General features: G+C 44.9%; 1 protein-coding gene across 1 annotated transcript in view; it reads right to left on the reverse strand.

Moving 5' to 3' along the window:
• LOC306814058 (CBP80/20-dependent translation initiation factor-like) overlaps nucleotides 1-20677 on the reverse strand; it is a gene marked incomplete at both ends in the record, with an annotated part of 276253 nt that overhangs the window by 98221 nt on the left and 157355 nt on the right. Inside the window, 2 exons of the mRNA XM_079329768.1 lie at nucleotides 5043-5372; nucleotides 13951-14392. Of these exons, the coding sequence (XP_079185894.1) occupies nucleotides 5043-5372; nucleotides 13951-14392 (772 nt within the window). The remainder of the gene's footprint in view (nucleotides 1-5042; nucleotides 5373-13950; nucleotides 14393-20677) is intronic.

Below are 20677 nucleotides of genomic sequence, written 5' to 3' on the forward strand. Positions count from 1 at the left end.
CCAAGCAACATTGTGACTATTGGCTCTGTACCTAATACAACAAATGTTTAGATCACATTTGGTTCCAACCCACTCTGGGCAAATCTGTTGTCATCTCAACCCTTCGAGGCCAGAACCAGGACAGGACATCATGCTGTCATCATACAGTGACCAGCTACATGTTCCTGATAAGCACTTTGAGACTGTAGATATAAGACATATTTATCCTACATTCATGCTATGAAGAGCTGAATATGAAGCCATTAATTATTGCACATGATGTTGCAGTACAAATCAGTCTCTTGGGTCTGGTGGTAGGGGTGGAAATGCTGGGGCAAGAGAAGAAAGTAAGTTTGAAGAGTCCTTCATAACCTACTTTCTTTAATTTTTAGTTAACACCCTGCTGCTCCCTGGCCATTGCTCCTGGACTTTATTTTGGATTTCTTAGCATCACTCAGACAAATGGGAGAAGACACAAGAGTTGCTTGGCATAGGAAGAGAAAGATGAATGGAAGGTTTAGAGCTGCCTTCAGCCCCTTGCTGTTAAATCTGAAACTAATGCAGACCACAGTTTTTCTACTCATGTTGTATAATTGCTTTGGAAATAAATCAATTGGGAAGAACACCCAGGCTGGGTACAGGCAATGGACAAATATGTGTGCTGCCCAAAGGCTTTGCATGGGATAGCAGAGAAGGAGCAAGCACAGTGTACTGATTTAGATTTGTCAGTTTCAGTATACTAATTTTCTGCTGTGAGATAGGATTAGGAGCAAAAGCAAGGCAGGCTCAAAACTTAAAGGGTGTAAAGAAAACTTTATTAACAACATAAAGAAATAATAAATTCAGAATTAAACCTTCAGACCACTCTTCCTCCTCTTTCCCACATCCTCTTCTCCTTTTTAACAACAACATATAGAAACACTTCAGTCAGTTACTAATTTAAAAATAATCTTTTTCAGTTCACTCTAGGGAGAGGAGTTACCCCTTTTCAGGCTATAAGGACTCTTCACAAGAAGAAAAAACAGTTTTCTCGTGACTTCACTTTTCACGAACAGTAGCCGCCCAGGAATCTGCAGTCGTGAAACTCCTGTCTTTACAGCCTTCCCAGAGCTGTGCTTATGAGCCATGTTAAATTCATGGAGTATTTACTTTTAAGAATGAACTGTTCAAAAGCAAAGGTTCTCTTCATCTCTCTCTCTGTTCATGCTTCATCCCCAGGAACAGAGATCCCCTTCTTCCCTCAGGGCAAAGGGTTTTCAATACAGGTGCCTTTGTTCAGGATTTACAAGTTGAACACTCCAACACCCCATGTCTTTTTCCATGGTTTATAGGAATCTTTAGTGTAGTACAGTCCATCCCCATAGCTTACAAAAGGATTTTCAGCCCAAATTCATGCCATCTCCTTATTCTTCTTCCCTCTGGAACTTGACTCCTTCTTCACTGACCTTGGTCTCTTCTCTCTGCTCTTTTATTCCTCTCGCTCAAGGGAGGGTTGACGGACTGCAAGTTTTATTTTAGCATTGAAAGAGTTAAGATCTCACACAGGAAATACAGATGTTTCCAGGCTATGCTGGAGCTGTGCCAAGATCTCAGAAGACTCAGGCTGCACTGGGAGGGGCTGGCCCAAGGCAGAAACAGCAGTGGCTGCTCTGGAAAGGGGAAGGAGGGGGAGGACAGCTGGGACTTCAGTCAGCCTCCATGGGCTCAGCTGGCACCCACTGCCAATGGCTACCCCCTCCTCCCTGCCAGGACATGCCAGTTTCCCAGACAGGAGGGCCCGGCCCTGTCCCCTGCCAAGCCTGCAGGCCACAGAGTGGAGCCAGGCCTGGGCCTTGCTACCTGTACTCTTGCTGGAAAAGAAAAAGGCCTTCCTGTGTTTTGTTTGCTTCAAAATGTGAATTCACGGAGGTGGACCAAACCCTCCAATTGTTTTCCCAGGCTGTCAACAACCAAACCAGCCTCTAATTGGTCCCATCAACTCACAGAGGAAGTTCTCAAGGAGAAAACTTCTGTGAATGCCCTCTTCTAAGTGCCAATTAACCAGCCAAAGTGCCAAAACCAGCACACACAGGGAGAGATGCTGAGTTTGATAACACACCCAGAGCAGCGAGTGAAGCAAAACCAACCAGTGACTTTCCAGAATTATCTTTGGTTATGATGTCAATTTTTTAAATTTTGCTTCTTATTTCCTGATTGCTATGTTGCTCAAAAGCAAACTTAAGGTACAGGCTGCTAGGCACAGCATCCAAGGGATATCACAGGCAAATGAAACAAGAGCTTAATATGCCCTACAGATGGCATGGGCATGTGTGCTGGTTTTGCATGGAAGTCACCAAGGAGGAGGAGCACAGACGCACACACAGGGGTTTTTTTTCTGTATGAGAACTTCCTCTGTGAGTTTCTGGGACCAATCGGAAAGCTTATTTAATAATTGACAGCCTGGGAAACCAATTAAAAATTACTTTGCCTCCATGAATCACATTGGTAAAAGTGAAAACTCTCTCTTTTGCTTCTGGCTTGTGAAGAGGTAAGGACAGCCAGTTCAGCTCGACCTGGATGGCCGGTTCCCCATCCCTATGCGGCCTGACCGGGCAGGGTTGGGGGAGCCACCGAGGACCCCATTTTTAACTAGGGGCCCTGATGGCCACGGGAAAGAGAAACCTTTGCTAAGATCCTAGTTTCTCCCCTGCCTCCAGCATGGCCACAGCTCAGCCGGGGCCCTGCCGCCATCTCAGAGCAGCCATGGGGAGGCGAAGCCCCCCAGCTGCCCATGCAGCATGGGAAAAATGCAGCTGGACTCTGTTCCAGCCAAGCCCCCCCCGCCCACACATTCGCTTGCTGGGCTCTACAGTTTCATTCCAGCCTCCCTCATGCAGCCTGCATGGCCTGGCATGTCTCCACCATGGCCTGGCCCATCTCCTTCACCTTCTGTGTGCAATTTTAACCCTTCTAATGCTCGGATAAGACTGTAGATCTCCCGACCTCCCTTAAATGAGAGGAATAAAGCTAAAGTCAGGGAAATAAGAGCCAGGTTTCCAGATGGGAAGAGATTGAGGAGATGCCATTAATAAATTGGCTGAAAAAAACCTTTCTGTAAGCTATGGGGTGGACTGGACTACACTGAAAATTCCTATAAATTGTGGAGAAATTCATGGGGGGGGGGGTTGAAGTGTTTGAGAAAAGGATGCTTTGCCCCAAGGGAGTGGGAATCTCTGTTCTGGAGAATGGAAAGATGAACAGAGACATTTGATGGAAAAAAGAGATGAAGAAATCTTTTGCCTTTGAACAGCTTGCCCTTAAAAGTAATACCCTATGAATTTGACATGACCCATAACACAGCTCTGGAAAGACTGTGAAGATGGGAGGAGTTTCACGATTTGCAGATTTTCCCGGGCAGATGCAAATTGTGAAAGTGAAGACATAAGAGAACTTTATTCTTTTCTTGGAAAAGACCCTATAGCCAAAACAAGAAGGAACTTCTCTCTCTAAAGTGAACTGAAATTATTATTTAAGTGAAAGACTGACTGAAGTGTCTCTGTATTTTGTTGTTAAGAAATATGGAAGTAGGGGGGGGAAGAGGGAGTGATCTGGAAATCTTATTCCAAATTTCTTATTTTCTCTGTTTTATTAATAAATTTCTTCTTCTTTATACCCTTTTAAGTTTTGGGCCTGCCTTGTTTTTGCTCCTAAATCCTATCTCAAAGACAGGTTGAGTGTGTTAAAACTGGCAAACCTAAATTAAACCAAGACAGAGTGTGAGGGAAGAGTCAAATGGAAACACATATTAAATTAAGGATAGAAATTCATGGTTTCAACTCTACATGTCCTGCCTTCAGAGAGGCAGAAAGATGGAGACCCATGTGACATCCTCCTCAGAAAGCAAACTGTGGCACTACAGTAACGCATGCTTCCTTCAGCAGATTGTGGGCAGCTGAGGACAGTCCTGTTTCCCCATCATCCACCATTTTCATAATGATGCCTTAAGTTCTAGCTTTCATATTTTTCAGATTCTGTACTGCCTTAGTGTATGACTCTGAACTTCATATGAAGTGTTAGCAAGTTCTCTTTACAAGGTAGTTAGACAAAACAACCCTTTTCCAGCTTGAGAACCAGTGACACCATTGCAGCTTTAGTCTCAAAAAGTATAAACAATGGCGAATTGAGGAAAGCAATCTGAGAGGATGGGACTTCATAACCTGAAGCTGTAATTGGACAATTGATCCCAGTATGTAAATGGACCAAAACTTATAAAAGTGTGAAAACTCGTGACCAGTCGTCCATCTTGCATCCCTCTTGGGTGTAGCCACTGCCAAGCTCTTGCACTGCCCAAGGTGTATTCTTTCAAGCCCTTTTAACAAATACCTACTTTATTCCTTTAACATTGTCTAGCCTCTGTTCCAGGTAGCCTCTCACTGGCCTCAATAGAATCACCTAGGCTGGAAAAGACCTCCAAGATAATCAAGTTCAACTATTAAGCTCATGGACCAATTATGAGAGCCAGTACTTTTTTCTCCCCCCCAGTTTTATTGTCAGTGATGGTTTTGGAGTAAGCAGTCAGCCAATGCTGCATATGCCAATAAACAAGGTGCCCAGAATAACTAGCAAATATACAAATTATTTCAGTCTGTGTTGCAATCAGAAACCAGGACCGAACCATTTGGCCAAGTGATGAAACCAATAGCTACTCAGGGAACATGACTTGGTATCTCTGGTGCTGAAATAGACCCTCCACTGAAAGACCCTCTGAATTCTTTTCATGACGTGGGGATGCTGCCACAAACAACCCACTTGTTTCACGGATAGGCCCTGGAGCGAGATACTGTAATTACACATACAGCTCATGAAATGAGAAAGAAGAACAACTTGAAAATGCCCTCAGTGCCATGTTATCTATGGTAACCATTAAAGATGGGCACAGACAAAATTGCAGGTACACTTCTGGTCACCTCTTATCAACTGAATTCAAAAGGAATTTGATAGCAGCTCAATTCCTGTCCAAATGCATGTTAGGACCAGGCAGGGTGATGCTGCAGGTATCTAACCAACAAATTTTATCTCATTACCTGCAACATGTTGAGAAGCAGACTCCGGAATTTGGTTCCTTCCACCATGAAGAGGGCCATTTTGTCACAGAGTTTGGCTGCTGTGGAAGCAAAGCTGCGGTCCATCACTGCTTTCTGGTAGATGGTCTTGACTATCTCCCCCAGCATTTCCTCAGAGTTGGTAGAGTTCTGGGCCTCCTCCATGAATGTGGTTAGCTTGGAGTCAACGTCACTGCTGTTTTTCCTCATGCTATTAAGAATTTCAAATAATTTGTTCATTTTATTCTTTTCAGGATTGGTGGTTTCCACCATGACTTCATCCTGGTCCGTGAAAAGGGAAAGACAAGGCGTCTGTTACACAAGGAAAAAAAGATATATCAGCCCTTGTCCTTCCACAAAGAGAAAAGGAGGAAGGGCATTGGAGAAAAATATAAACAGACAGAAAAAAACAAAGCATCTTTTAGCAACACAATGATATAATCTCAGCATGGAAAAACACAAGTGAATGAATCCTGACCCAGAAATGCTCTTTGTCAATTTCCCACAGCACTTGATTCCAAAATCTTCCCCCTCAGCTCAGGGAGATTTCCTCCAGGGTCCTGAGCCAGGATGTCAGACTACCCCTGACTGCCTTTGACATCTTGGACTGGTTTCTGTGAGTGTCTATGACATGGTGATTATGGGGGGTTTTTTGTCTCTATTTTGAAAGTGCACCAATGTTTGCAAAATGCTTAGATAACAATCCTATGAAAATGTCTACCTTTTAATATACTCATGAGGGGAAGAGGAGGGACAGACACTGACATCTTCTGTGTGATGAGCACTGACAGGACATAAGGCAATGGCCTGAAGTTGTCAGAAGTTTAGGCTGGATATTAGAAAATGGTTCTTCACCCAGAGGGTGATTGAGCACTGAAACAGGCTCCCCAGAAAAATGGTCACACCATCAAGCCCGACAGAGTTCAAGAAGCATTTGGACAATACTCCCAGGCACATGGTGTGACTCTTGGAGTGCCCTGTGCAGGGATGGGACTTGGACTCAATGATCATTGTGGGACATTCCAAGTCAGCATATTCTGTGATTCTGCGATATATTTAATGATTTAAATTGAGATTAAAGATGTCACATGATCCCAGCATTTGAAAAACTTTTAAAACATGCTACATAATGCAAAGCTGCAACAGTATTTTGGATAACCTGAAAGGCTCAGGCCAAATATTCTCTGATCTGCCTCACAACCATCATAAGAGACTGAGACCCAGGACACCACCACTTGCTCTGGACAAGAGTTTCTGGCCTGGCCAAGGTGGATGCTTGCCAAGGGACTGTTTGTAGGTGCGCTTGGTGCTTGCCATGGTACGCTGCTCTCGAGCAGGGTACTGGCTGTAGTGTCCTGTTCCTACACCTGTTTCTTTGAGCAACGATCTCCGCATACACTTGTCCATAAATCGCCCCACCTTTTGGCCAGAGGCCATTCGCTTTGGAAAAGGACTATAAAATGTGACTTTCTTAAAGAGACTCAGATCTCTTTCTCCCCACAGACAGAAGACGTGTCTATTAGCGGACGACTCGAGGACACCATCCTATCTGTTGGTAGCTATTCCCTCATCCTTTTTCTCTCTCTCCCTCTCCCCTTTTACTTTGTTTCCTTTACCTCTCTCTCTCCTCTATCATAAAACTAAGTTGTTGGAACTCAATAAAATGCATTGTTGCTTGCTGCAGAACAAAACTTGAGTCCCTTGCTGTTTCTTTTGCACCTTGGGGTCAAACAAACCACCACAACTCCTGCTCCTGTTGAGCGTATTGTGATATTAAATTTGCATCATGGACAGGATTTCTGATAGACAGAAGGGTTGCATGGTTGTGTGTAGTCTATAACAGGGGAAGGATGTCTTCCTCCAGCCACACCTAGCTGGCCACCTCAAAAGGGGTGAGCCAAACTAGAAAGGGGTGAGCCAAACTAGAAAGCAAGGGGGGCATTTCAGATTTCCCTCAGACTGCACACGCCTAGGTTAAAAGCACCCCTGCACTCATTTGAGGGCTCTGTCTTCAGAAAATTCACAAAAGATCTCTTGGTGCAAAAGGCAGAACTGTGCTGTTCTTGTTGTTTATTGTTGTTTGCGTGTAATAATGACCTTCCCTAAAGTGAGGGGAGAATACGGCAGAGGCTGTGTTTGCCTGTGTAACTTTAGCCTCTTCACCCACCCAGGGAAGTGAGGGGATGAACATAGTGAAAGTTGTGTGTGCAACTTAAGTTATTGACCTCCCTGGAGTGGTTTTACTTCCCCCTCATAAAATGACTGAAAATCATCTTGCAAAATATAAAGCTGCATTTTATGCTTTGTTACCTAAATATAATGCCAGACCCTCCCAAGGGGGAAAGAGTGGGCGCACAGTAAACTGATTTATTCTAGAAAATGTGATTGATAGGATACATTCTTTGCAACATGAAACAAAATTCAAACTGGGCATAAATAAGACCATTTTCTGCTCAGTTTTGGGGGCCTGTCTTACGGCATCTATAGAACCTCACTTTATGCGAAGAAGTGAGGAAGAAACAATTATTGACTCTACAAAATTTAGTGGAAATTTTGCAAAAACAATTAGATGAAGAAAGGAATGAGAATCATGGTTTAAGTGATAAGAATCATATTTTAAGGGCTGCCCTAAAACAGGAACACACCAACACTTTAAAACACACTGACTCACCAAAAGAAACAGAGGAAAAGGAAATTAATGAATTATATCCTCAAAAAGAACTAACTCTGATAGAAAATTGTGGAGAACATTGTTGGCCCAGATTGAAACCTGTAATTAAAACACAATACAACTATCTCAGTCATGAGGATTCTGACCCACATATATCCACTAAACAAATCCCGTACACTGCTACTGAATTAGCTAAGGTAAAAAAAGGAGTACAGGCGACTCCCTCATGAATCCAAGACAGATTTCATATTTCGAGTGTCTCTCACTGGGGGAGATTATATTCAATTATCAGAACAAGAAGCTAGTGGGTACTGGGGCCGTGGAGTTTTCTTGACAACAGGAAATAAAGGCTGCTCGTGGTCCTTAGCGCACAGCTTATTGGGCAGGGGGGCTTAACACCTTGGAAAGGAGAGACCCTGTAGCTTTAACTGGCACCCCCGATCTACTCCTAGAAAACATTCAAAAAGCTGCCTGCTTGCAAATGATACCTGAAAGAAAATTAACTATTGGCTCTGAATCACCTATGCAATTACCAGTAAAGCCTGAATTTATGACTCCCTTAATTTGTGGTCTCCCTGAATCACTTAAACCCACAGCAATTCTTCTTCAAAACACCATTGCAGCTATTTCCCCTGTACACAGACTAGATAGATTTCTTGGGAATCAGAGCGAACAGCTTAGTTCCATTGACTCTGAGTCAAATCACCCTTCCCCCTGTGAAACTCCTTCTCAGCAGCCTTCAGGTTCATAATCGTGTTCTCCTGCCAGTGACCATAAAGTTTGGACATGTGGTGAAGTTGCAGAGGAACTACCAAAATTATAGTATATAGTATATGGACCTATAAAGTCTCCTGAGGAAAAAGTAGAAAAAACAAAGGGAGTCAGATACTTTGCTCTTTCCAATGATAAATCAGAAAAGGCGAGACAATTCAATGCCAGACAATATTGGTGGGGTTTGGAGTTAAAAAAAGGGATCCCCAAAAATGTTATGAATAGCTTACCACTTGAGAAGCTGACAAAAGTAGTTTTAAATTTGCACTGCCCCATGTCCACTGTATCAAATTCTACTGTCCAGCCTAGCGCACCCCCAATTTCACAGAGTTTTTGCCATTGAGCCAAAGTAACCTTCTCCTCAGGTTCTGGGCACTGAACCAAAACATTGTCCTCCACAGATTCTGGATGCTGAGCCAAAGCATTGTTCTTCTCAACTTATAGGATTGGAGCCAAAACAACTTCAGAACCAGGGAAACTAAAATCTCCATCTCTCTTAGGTGGGAAGAGAGGTGGGGTTGATTGGTTGTTTTTTGAGATCGCTCACCCAAAATCCTGAAAATGGAGATTTATTAATAACAGCAATAGTTGGTCCTAAATGGACACTTATTACTTTTGTAGTTGACACTGGAGCCCAAATTTCTGCATTAACAAATTTAACTGCCCAGAAATGTGGAGTTGTCTTAATAAGAAAACAGTGCTTTGTCCTTAATGCCTTAGGAACCACAGAAGTTATGGATATTGCTCTGGTAAAAATGACACTAGGTATTCCAAACGATCAATTAGGAATGGATGTCCTTGCTGGGAAGCAGTGGGAAGGTGAGGAGAGCTGCCTTTGATCTTTTGGCACGCCATGCATTAACATTAGACTGCTTCAAGTCTCACCTTCCCTGCCATTCAGCAAAATCAATAATGTGAAACAATACCCCCTTCCCTCTGGTGCTAAAGAAGGGATCAAACCAATTATATAGAACTTGCGAAACTCCCCTGTATGGCCAGTCCAGAAACTCAAACCTGACAATGTGGTTGTTTATCAATATATTGATAATATCGTTGTGGGAAGAAACAAATTAGAAGTAGTGGGAGATACTCTAACCATTTTAGATCAGATTAAAATGCCTGAATCCAGGAAAGATCTCCAACAAGCTTTAGGATTATTAGTGATCTGGAAAAAACACATTACTGTCACTACTGGAACCCTCCCCCCTGATGGGGTGGCCCAGAAATCCTCAGTGAGGAAGTGATATGCCCAGATCAAACAGTACTGTAACATCTCCTCAGTAACAGAAGAAACTGTAAAAAATCTGGCAATAACAGAAACAAAGCTTGGGTAGCAGCCACAACAAACCTGCCTCGGTAAAGCAGCCTCTGCTTTCTCCCCCAAACAAACAGCAAATTCTTGATTCACTAATGCTTCTGCCAAACAAATTATTGCTGGGGGAGGGGATGGCTCTTGGGTTGGGGAGCTGATGGTTGTTTGGAGTGTTTTCCAGTGTGAGGTGTGGAGTGCCTCTTTTGTTTGCATCTACACCTACTCTTGTGCTGTGTTTAAAGGAGGTACAGAGTGGCTTCCTTTTTAGCAGGAAAATTATTAGGAAGTTAACAGAATTCCAGTCCACATTACATGCTGGATAGTTCTATCATTTTAATCTCCTGCCTCTGTGGCAGATTCTGTTGTGCTTGCTTTTCACAGAAGAATACCGCAGAACATGAAGATTAATTGCTGAATCCCTCACCGAACCTGTATACAGTTATGGCACAAGACCTTACAGCCGTGTTTTGTTTTGTGAATTGAACTACTGTACAATTTTTCCATAAAATCATGTGTGGTAAAAGCAATACAAAATACTGAGGGAAAATCGATGTTAATGTTGTACCACCTACTACCCAACCATCGGTTCTGCTGAGCCTGAAAATCTTTAAAATTGGACCATGTGTAATTAAGAAAACTGGCCAACAACAAACATTGTTTAATTCCGCATGGTCTTTTAAACAAGGTGGTGGATAACCTGGTTGCGAAAGTGGGATCCTTTTAGGAAATTAATGACAAGAGACATAAACAGTGTTGTGGGAACAGAATTGGGAATTTTGAATAGTATTGATTTAGAAGTACTAATGAATAAATTGGCTAACATCTCTTTAGCTCTCAGCTGTATCCAAACTCAATTATGGATGCAGTCAGTTGCTGCCTCAATTATAAGAGAAGGCAAGGAAGTCACTTTTCCTACTGAAATTTGGAGAATAATCTGGGATAGTGCCACTGATTTTGAAAAAGAATTCCAGTCCTGGTGGAACTTGGTAAATTTTGCCTATGACCCCAGCACAAACACAGCCATAGCCTTTGTACTGACCATATGTAACGCTTCAGTACATTCAATATTCCCTATCATTGCATTAGGGCTGAATCATGATGGAGATATTCTCTATCCTTTCCAGCATAGAGAATGGGCCTGTCAAATTGGTGAGAAGTGGTAAACTGTTAATTTGAAAACTTGCATTGTCTGGGAAAAACAAGAGTTTATCTATGACAGTAATGCAATCAGAGGTCAAGATATTTGCTTAGACACAGAAGAGAATGTCTGTAACTTTGAAATTCATTCAAACGAGATTCCTGACACAGTACTGGTATATATGGGCAATGGGTGTGTATGCTTAAGAACTGCTTGTGATAACATTTTTGTAGAAGATTTGGTAGTGAGTACTAAAAAATCATTCAAATCCTTGTGGCTGTAACTTTACTAAAATTGCAGGATATGATTTTTGCCTCTCACCACCTTCCACAGATCAGCAATCCTCAACATTATGTACAAAAATTGGTCACTGTTGACATCCTTAATGTTATTAACACAAGGTGAACTATATGATTTGAAACAAGATAAATGTGGTATTGATTAAAATTGCTTTTTTTAGTTGTGCTGCATTTTGCATATTAAGATTTTTTATTTTAGTTCTGTTTCATTTTTGAACATTGATTAAAACTGCTTATTTTAGTTGTGTTGCATTTTAAATGTTGATTAAAATTGCCTATTTTAATTTTGTTGCATTTTGACTAAAAAATTAATTATCTTTTTGTAATCAGAAATTGAATGTATATTTTAATTGAACATTGATTATTTGTTTTGTTTTATTTCTCCCTTTTCCTTTCCCTTATCTTTTTCCTACATTTCTATTCTGTCCAACTTTCTGTCTCTGTTTTCTGGGATATGCTACAAACTTGGGAGGAGTCCTGAAGACTTCACAACAGCACTATGAAGGAGCACTCTTCATGACGATCGTGAGTCACAGGGTGGTGTAAGGCTCGGGCCGAAGTTTCTCTGATCTGCCTCACAACCATCATAAGAGACTGAGACCCAGGACACCACCACTTGCTCTGGACAAGAGTTTCTGGCCTGGCCAAGGTGGATGCTTGCCAAGGGACTGTTTGTAGGTGCGCTTGGTGCTTGCCATGGTACGCTGCTCTCGAGCAGGGTACTGGCTGTAGTGTCCTGTTCCTACACCTGTTTCTTTGAGCAACGATCTCCGCATACACTTGTCCATAAATCGCCCCACCTTTTGGCCAGAGGCCATTCGCTTTGGAAAAGGACTATAAAATGTGACTTTCTTAAAGAGACTCAGATCTCTTTCTCCCCACAGACAGAAGACGTGTCTATTAGCGGACGACTCGAGGACACCATCCTATCTGTTGGTAGCTATTCCCTCATCCTTTTTCTCTCTCTCCCTCTCCCCTTTTACTTTGTTTCCTTTACCTCTCTCTCTCCTCTATCATAAAACTAAGTTGTTGGAACTCAATAAAATGCATTGTTGCTTGCTGCAGAACAAAACTTGAGTCCCTTGCTGTTTCTTTTGCACCTTGGGGTCAAATGAACCATCACGACTCCCGCTCGGGTTGAGCAGATCGTGACACAACCCCAATGCCAAACAGCAGTTGGAGTTGTCCAAAACTCCCATCAGGAGGCCAGTTGTGTTGACAATATTCACTTACCACCCAAGATAGGTGTAGTAATATTGGACAAGTTTAGGCCACAGTGGACACGTCTGGGCAAATCCAGGCCTTGCTCGTTGTTGCTTGCACCAGCCAAAAACTATATTTAGTTGCTTTTTCCCATGTTTTGCTGCCTAGTTGTTTTTCTGCATATTTCACTGTTCTTTCACATGCTTAGCTGTTTTCTGTATATTTCTTAGTTTAGATCACTGTTTATAACAGGTGCACGGCATGAGCCATTTTTAGGTGTTTTTTGACAACTTGTTGAGACCCTTCAAGACCGCTGAAACATAAACTATGCTAAATCAGGAGAGAAGGAGCTGAAACACAGAATACCAATATTAGAAGACTCAAGATAAAGATGGGCGGCGAAGCTGTGGACGACCACCAATCATCAACTTTGGAAGGCTTGTGCAAGGCGGGTGAACATCATAGACCCACCGATCAAGAAATGCGTGACTGCGTGGACAGTAGTTTTAGAATGCATAACTAGGCTAAAAAGTAAACAATCTCCCACAGATAGGGTGCTTATGTGATGTGTTCATATAAGAATATAAATTCACAGGGACAGAATTAAAATGAATCACCTGAAAGTCTCTTCTATACTCCTATTGCTTTAAAGAACATAAAAATAACTAACAAAATCTCTTCCTCTCCTTCATGCCACATATATAAATAGTAAATGCTCATGAATTCAAAGGTATACATTTCCAACATGCACTCTCATGGAGTTGCATATGTTCAGGTTATTTTTGCTACTTATTTTGGAAATCTCATTGGAGATACCTTCACAGATTCATTTTCTAGTCTGACAAAATTCTCTAGAAAAAAAATCTGAGTTTCACAGGGGACAAATGGAGATATCTACAAATTCATCAAAAATCTGATGCTGAATATTGTTTTTAAAAAGTATTTCTCCTCTGTCACTTGCATACAATAGTTTTGTTATTGTTAGGTTATTGGAAGGAAGTGGGAAAGATAAGGTAATTTCAATTAATTGCTGAGATAAATGGATATCAATACTGAAGTAGCTGGCTACAGCTATTCAGCACTCAAAAGTCAAAGCCTGGGATTTAGCTCTGTAATTGTAGAGAGACAAATTGCCTTTTTTAGACCTTTTTGCAAAGTTGATGAGCTCTGCAGACTGGAAAGGAGTCAGTTGTAAAGTGTACCCCCAATGTAGTTCACATGTGAACCAGATTCCCCAAGGGTGTGCAGGAAGAGTTCCCAGTTTTTGGAGAACTCAAGCTGGTAGCAAGCTCAACCAAGAAGTCAAGCTAAGAGGCTTGAGTCAATAAAAGGCTTCCTGAAGAAGCATGAAGACACTGAGAGAAGTGTTGACACTCGGAGATTGAGATGCACTGATGGAAAGGCTTCTTGAGCCCATCCTACCCTTTGTATGGAAAATGGCCAACTGCCAGACTCTTGGAAAAAGGGAAACTCAACATTTCCCTAAGAAATAATACCTTTTCTTTTAGTCTCCTTCGCAGCCTGTCTTTGGAGGACTGAAGCAAATTAATCTTGGGTCCTTCCCCAATGTGTTCATGAATACTGTCTTTCTGCTTGGTTTCTGACTCTTGGATGTATTGCTGAGACTGCTTCTCCATAGCCTCCAGGCCTCGGTGCATCTCCAAGGGAATGTGAACTGCACAGATGACACTGTTCTCGATTTTCAAGTTCTCAGTCTCTTTGACATTTCTGTGTGTTTCTTTGTCATTGGACAACTGCTTCTGGTTGTGATGCCATCTCCGGTTCTGACTGTAGCCATGGTGGCCTGTCCTACCTGAGGAGTGAGGGACCTGGCCTCCTTGGTAGAATTTCTGGTGGTCCCTGTTGTGTTTGGTGCCACCTTGCTGATGATCTGCATGCTGCTGAGACTTGTTCCCACCAGGAAGTCTCTGCTGTCGCCTAGAAAGTCAAAGAAGGTCATTAGTTCACCATTTTCTGCATGGTCCCTTTTGGTCAACATATCTGTCCCACTAGACTGGCCCTTGGTGGGAAGGCTCCGTGGGTCTCTCTACTATAGGAGGGAAGCCAATTTCTTGACATCTAACACAATCTCATACTTTAATCTTTCAGCAACAGGGATATTTCAGCTGAAAATTGTAATGAACAGTTAGATAACATAACTTTGGTTACCAGGAAAATCTCTCACAGGCTTCTGTGTTTTCTGTGTTGCTTCTATACTGAACAAGGGAATATCTGGTTAGTCCCAGCTGAGCAAGGGGAAGTCAGGCAGGGAACAAATATCAGGAAATATTTTTTCTGAAGACCTAAGGACCTCCTGATACACCTGACTTACAGCATCATTTGCTTCTCTTGCCTGTCATCTCTGCTGTGCTAACATGTCATTCTCCTGCATGGGTTTTCAGTGAACCATTTAAAGTCTAACAGAAATTTCTAAGTGGAAAAAAATAAGCTAAAAAATAAATTGCCACGTAAATGAGATGCCCACACTAAATGGTCTTGTTTGGCCTTTTGTAGTGAGTTGACCTCAGCTGGATGCCAGCCACCCACCAAAGCCTCTCTCACTCCCCTCCACAACTGGACAGGAGAGAGAAAATATAACAATGGGTTTATGAGTTGAGATAAGGACCAGGAGAGATCACTCAGCAAATACCATTATGGGCAAAACAAGCTCAAATTAAAGACATCAATTGAATTTATTGCTAACAAAATCAGAGCAGGATAATGAAAAGTAAAATAAGACCTAAAAAAAAGACTTCCCCTCCCCCCCAGCTCTACCTCCACCCTCAGCAGTGCAAGGAGACAGGGAATGGGGGTTATGGTCAGTTCATCAGGTGTTATTTTTCCACTGCTCAGAGAAAGGAGTCCTTCTCCTGCTCCACCATGGGATGTCTCCCACTGGAAATAGTTCTCCATGAACTTCAAGGACAGACTGCTCCATAATGGAGTCCTCTTTCCCTAGGCCTCTGTCCTGGTTTGAAAGGACAGGTGTCTGCCAGTAAGGGCAGAAGTTTCCCTTTGGAATAGAGACTTTGGTTCCACTCCCCACCCCCCAAGTATTATAATTGTTTGAATCAAGGACTCTGAGGCAGAGATAAGGGGGTGGGAATAACAGCTCTTTTACTAATATATCTAGCTGTACAAACAGAAAACAATAACAGTTAATATTGCTAACAGAACGAACTAGATAACTCGGTGTCAGTCCCTTTAGATGCAAGCACGCTGTCCCTGTGCTTAGTCCACAGCCCGGATCTGCCGATAGCAGACGAGAACGGAGGCAGGAGGGAGGGGGGTGGGGCGGCAGCTGCCATGCCGGTCCCGGGCGGGAATGGGCTGGAGCGGCGGCTCCTCGCTCACCGTGTGTGTCCAGGTGATCAGCTGTGTCCGCAGAGGCAGGAGGCTGGAACGGGGCAGATGCAGGGCAGGTGATCACAGAGGGTCTGGCTCTCCTGTGCTCCGCCGCATGGCTGAAGATCCCCGGGCGTCCTGCTCCCAGCTCGTCGGAAATCCGAGTGCCCTCCCGGAAGCCTCAGAGGCCCCTCCGGGAGCCGTTCCCACCCACCCCTTTTGTCTGGACTCATCAGAGACCCTGGGTGTAGCCCGGCCAGCTCCATTGGCATGATAATGGGAAAAATTCTTTCAATTGACACAGTAACAGAAAAACACTCAACCCCCAACATTATCCACCCCGAATTTTTTCCATGCCAACATGCTACATCATTTTGAAAACTTTAAATTATATACATGCTTGCAGTTACAGGCACAGTATCATATATAGTTCACCTTAGAACAAGGTCCCCTTGGGGTATGCATCGGGTCTCTCCATCCTTTTGCATCACCCGCCAAGTGCAACCTGGTCCTTGAGCGAAAACCACCCCATGAACAGGATTGTCTTTGCTGGAAGCAGAGTCCACCCAGACAGTTTTCCCTAACATGCCTCTCAGGTGTACCACTGGAACCTTATCTCCATCTGCCGCTCCCAAGGGCTCTGACTGGGCAGGGCCTGCTCGGTTAGTGGAACGTCGGGTATTCACTAACCATGTGGCCTTTGGTAGATTGATCTCCCAGTTCTTGAAAGTCCCCCCACCAAGTGCCTTTAAGGTGGTTTTAAGCAGACCATTGCACCGTTTGACTTTCTCAGCCGCTGGTGCATGGTAGGGAATATGTTACACCCACTCGATGCCATGTTCTTTAGCCCAGGTGTTTATAAGGCTATTTTTGAAATGAGTCCCATTGTCTGACTCAATTCTTTCAGGGGTACCATGCCTCCAGAGGACTTGTTTTTCCAGGCCCAGGATGGTGTTCCGAGCAGTGGCGTGGGGCACAGCGTAGGTCTCCAACCATCCAGTGGTGGCTTCCACCATGGTCAGCACGTAGTGCTTGCCCTGGCGGGTCTGAGGCAGTGTGATATAGTCAATCTGCCAGGCCTCTCCATACCTATATTTGGACCATCGCCCCCCATACCAGAGGGGCTTCACCCGCTTGGCCTGTTTGATGGCAGCGCACGTGTCACAGTCATGAATAACCTGAGAGATGCTGTCCATGGTTAGATCCACCCCTCGGTCTCGTGCCCACTTATAGGTGGCATGTCTGCCCTGATGGCCTGAGGCATCGTGGGCCCATCAAGCCAGGAACAGTTCTCCCTTGTGTTCCCAATCTAAGTCTATCTTTGAGACCTCTATCTGTGCAGCCTGATCTACCTGCTTGTTGTGCCTATGTTCTTCATTAGCCCGAGTCTTGGGAACATGGGCATCCACAGGACGAACTTTCACGGGAAGCTTCTCTACCCGAGTGGCAATGTCTTTCCACTCATCAGCAGCCCAGATTGGTTTTCCTCTACGTTGCCAGTCAGCCTTTTTCCACCTTTCCAGCCAACCCCACAGAGCATTGGCTACCATCCACAAATCAGTGTAAAGGTAGAGCTTTGGCCATTTCTCTCTCTCAGCAATGTCCAAGGCCAGCTGAACAGCTTTGAGTTCAGCAAGTTGACTCGATCCACCTTCTCCTTCGGTAGCTTGTGCAACCTGTCATGTGGGGCTCCATACGACAGCTTTCCACTTCCGGTTCATCCCCACAATGCGGCAGGAACCGTCGGTGAAAAGGGCGTAGCGTGTTTCATCTGCTGGCAACTGGTTGTACGGTGGAGCTTCTTCAGCCCGGGTCACTTGCTTCTGCTCCTCTTCATCAGCGAGACCAAAATCTTCACCTTCTGGCCAGTTTGTAATTATTTCCAAAATCCCAGGGCGATTCGGGTTGCCAATACGGGCGCGCTGCGTGATGAGGGCAATCCACTTGCTCCATGTGGCGTCGGTGGCGTGGTAGGTAGAGGGAACCTTTCCTTTGAACATCCCCCCCAGCACTGGCAGTCGGGGTGCCAGGAGAAGCTGTGCTTCTGTGCCAATCACCTCTGAGGCAGCTTGAACTCCCTCATAGGCAGCCAAGATTTCCTTCTCTGTGGGAGTGTAGTTGGCTTCAGATCCTTTGTAGCTTCTGCTCCAGAATCCCAGGGGTCGGCCTCGGGTCTCACCAGGCACCTTCTGCCAAAGGCTCCAGGACGGACCATGGTTCCCAGCTGCAGGGTAGAGCACATTCTTTACCTCTGGTCCTGTCCTGACTGGGCCAAGAGCCACTGCATGAGCGATTTCCTGTTTGATCTGGGCAAAGGCTTGCTGTTGTTCAGGGCCCCAATGGAAATAGTTCTTCTTGCGAGTGACCTGGTAGAGAGGGCTCACAATCTGGCTGTACTCAGGGACGTGCATTCTCCAAAAGCCGATAGCACCTAGAAAAGCTTGTGTCTCCTTCTTGCTTGTTGGTGGAGACATTGCAGTGATCTTATTGATGACCTCAGTGGGGATCTGGCGCCGTCCATCCTGCCACTTCACTCCCAGGAACTGGATCTCTCGGGCAGGTCCTTTGACTTTGCTCTTTTTAATGGCGAAACCAGCTCCCAGCAAAATCTGGATGATCTTCTCTCCTTTCTCAAATACCTCCATTGCTGTGTTCCCCCACACAATGATGTCATCCATGTACTGCAAATGTTCTGGAGCCTCACCCTTTTCCAGTGCAGCCTGGATCAGTCCGTGGCAGATGGTGGGGCTGTGCTTCCACCCCTGGGGCAGTCGGTTCCAGGTGTACTGCACGCCCCTCCAGGTGAAAGCAAACTGAGGCCTGCACTCTGTTGCCAAAGGAATGGAGAAGAATGCATTTGCAATGTCAATGGTGGCATACCACCTTTCTGCCTTGGACTCCAGCTCGTACTGGAGTTCCAGCATGTCCGGCACGGCAGCGCTCAGCGGTGGAGTCACTTCATTCAATGCCCGATAGTCCACAGTCAGTCTCCATTCTCCATCAGATTTCTGCACAGGCCACATAGGACTGTTGAAGGGTGAGTGGCTCTTGCTGACCACCCCTTGGCTCTCTAGATCACGGATCATTTTGTGGATGGGGATCACAGCATCTCGATTTGTCCGGTACTGCCGGCGGTGCACTGTCATGGTGGCAATTGGCACCTGTTGCTCAGTCACTTTCAGGAGTCCTACTGCAGAGGGGTTTTCTGACAGTCCAGGCAAGGTGTTCAACTGCTTAATGCTCTCTGTCTCTACAGTAGCTATTCCAAAAGCCCACCTGAAACCCTTTGGGTCTTTGTAGTAGCCGTTCCTGAGGAAGTCTATGCCTAGAATGCACGGTGCCCCTGGGCCACTTACAATTGGATGTTTCTGCCACCCCTTCCCTGTCAGGCTAATCTCAGCTTCCAGCAAAGTGAATTCCTGTGATCCCCCCGTCACCCCAACAATGGCAACAGGTACCTTCCCCACATGTTCTGATGGTATCAGGGTGCATTGTGAACCAGTATCAACTAACACTTTATGTTTATGTGGCTTTGACGTGCCAGGCCATTGCACCCACACTATCCAATAGATCCTGTCATCTTATGCCTCTCCCTGGCTAGAGGCAGGGCCCCTCTAGCCCTGGTTATTATTTCTTTCCTGGGCATACATAGAGGAGGTTCCTTCCAGGGGATCTGATAGATCATCCTCCTTGCTGTAATACCCAGAACCTTGCTTGTGGGAGGTTGAGGCTACCTTCATTTTAGTGCGGCCCCCTCGGTTAGCATTTCTCTCCCTGAGCTGACGCACCCGTGCTGCCAGGACAGAAGTGGGTTTCCCATCCCATTTTCCCATGTCTTCCCCATGGTCTCGCAGGAAAAACCACAGGTCAGCTCGTGAGGTGTACCCTCTCTCCCTAGCTGGGGGACGTGAAGCTCTGACTTGGGGGCCTGTGACTCGTACTGCTGCTACGCTGATCTTCCTCACCTCCTCAATTCTCTCCATCATCTCCTCCCTCATATCCCTCATCCTATCTTCGACCTGTTGGAGGTCCCTGGCTACGGCAGAGACATTAGCCTGCATTGGGCCATTCATCATGCTCTCGAAATTTCTGAGTTTGTTGGCAACAGAACACACTGTCTCTGGATTGTTATCGGCATTAATCATTGCTATATAGGTGGTATATTGAGATGGACCCAAGGTTGCCAGATTCCATAACATCTGCCCTGTGCACTTGACCTTGTCAGGGTCATTGTCATGCTGTCCATCCCTCCCAAAGAGTACCTCTAATACTGCTGTCTCTCTCAGCTGCTGGATCCCTTCCTCAAGGGTCTGCCAGCGCATCCTACGGTGGTGCTCCTGCATTCTCTCTCTGTGTACAAACTTCTCTCTCACACTCATTAAAAGCCGGTCCCAGAGGGAAAGGAGGCCTTGCTCCCTTACGAATATCTGGTCCACACCTGAATCCTGGGCCAAGGATCCCAAATTCCTGGCCTCAATTCCATCCAGTTGAACACCTGTTCCTGTAAGGTCCCAGATCTGGAGTAAACAAGTTGTAAAAGGCTCACGGCCCCGCCGAGCAATGTCTTTATGCAGGTTACGGAGACTATCGTATGAGAGGGACTCGGTGACAATCTCAACCTCTGGCTCCCTTGCTGGTTGTGAGGACCCTCCTTGCTGATCCCCATTATCTAAGTGCCTCATTTTAATCTTAGATTTCCTAGTTTCCACAGGAGCAACTGCTGCTGGCTGTGGCTGCTCCTGTGATCCAGCTGGAACCTGGACAGATACAACATCTACGGGTTCCACTGCAGCACCATCTGACTCTCCCTCTTTAGGGCAGGGGGAGGGTTTCTCACCAGCTGGAGAAAAATACTCCTTCATCATCTGGCTGTGCTCC

This window comes from Erithacus rubecula (genome assembly GCF_903797595.1).
Source record: "Erithacus rubecula genome assembly, chromosome: W".
NCBI classification, from domain to species: Eukaryota; Metazoa; Chordata; class Aves; order Passeriformes; family Muscicapidae; genus Erithacus; species Erithacus rubecula.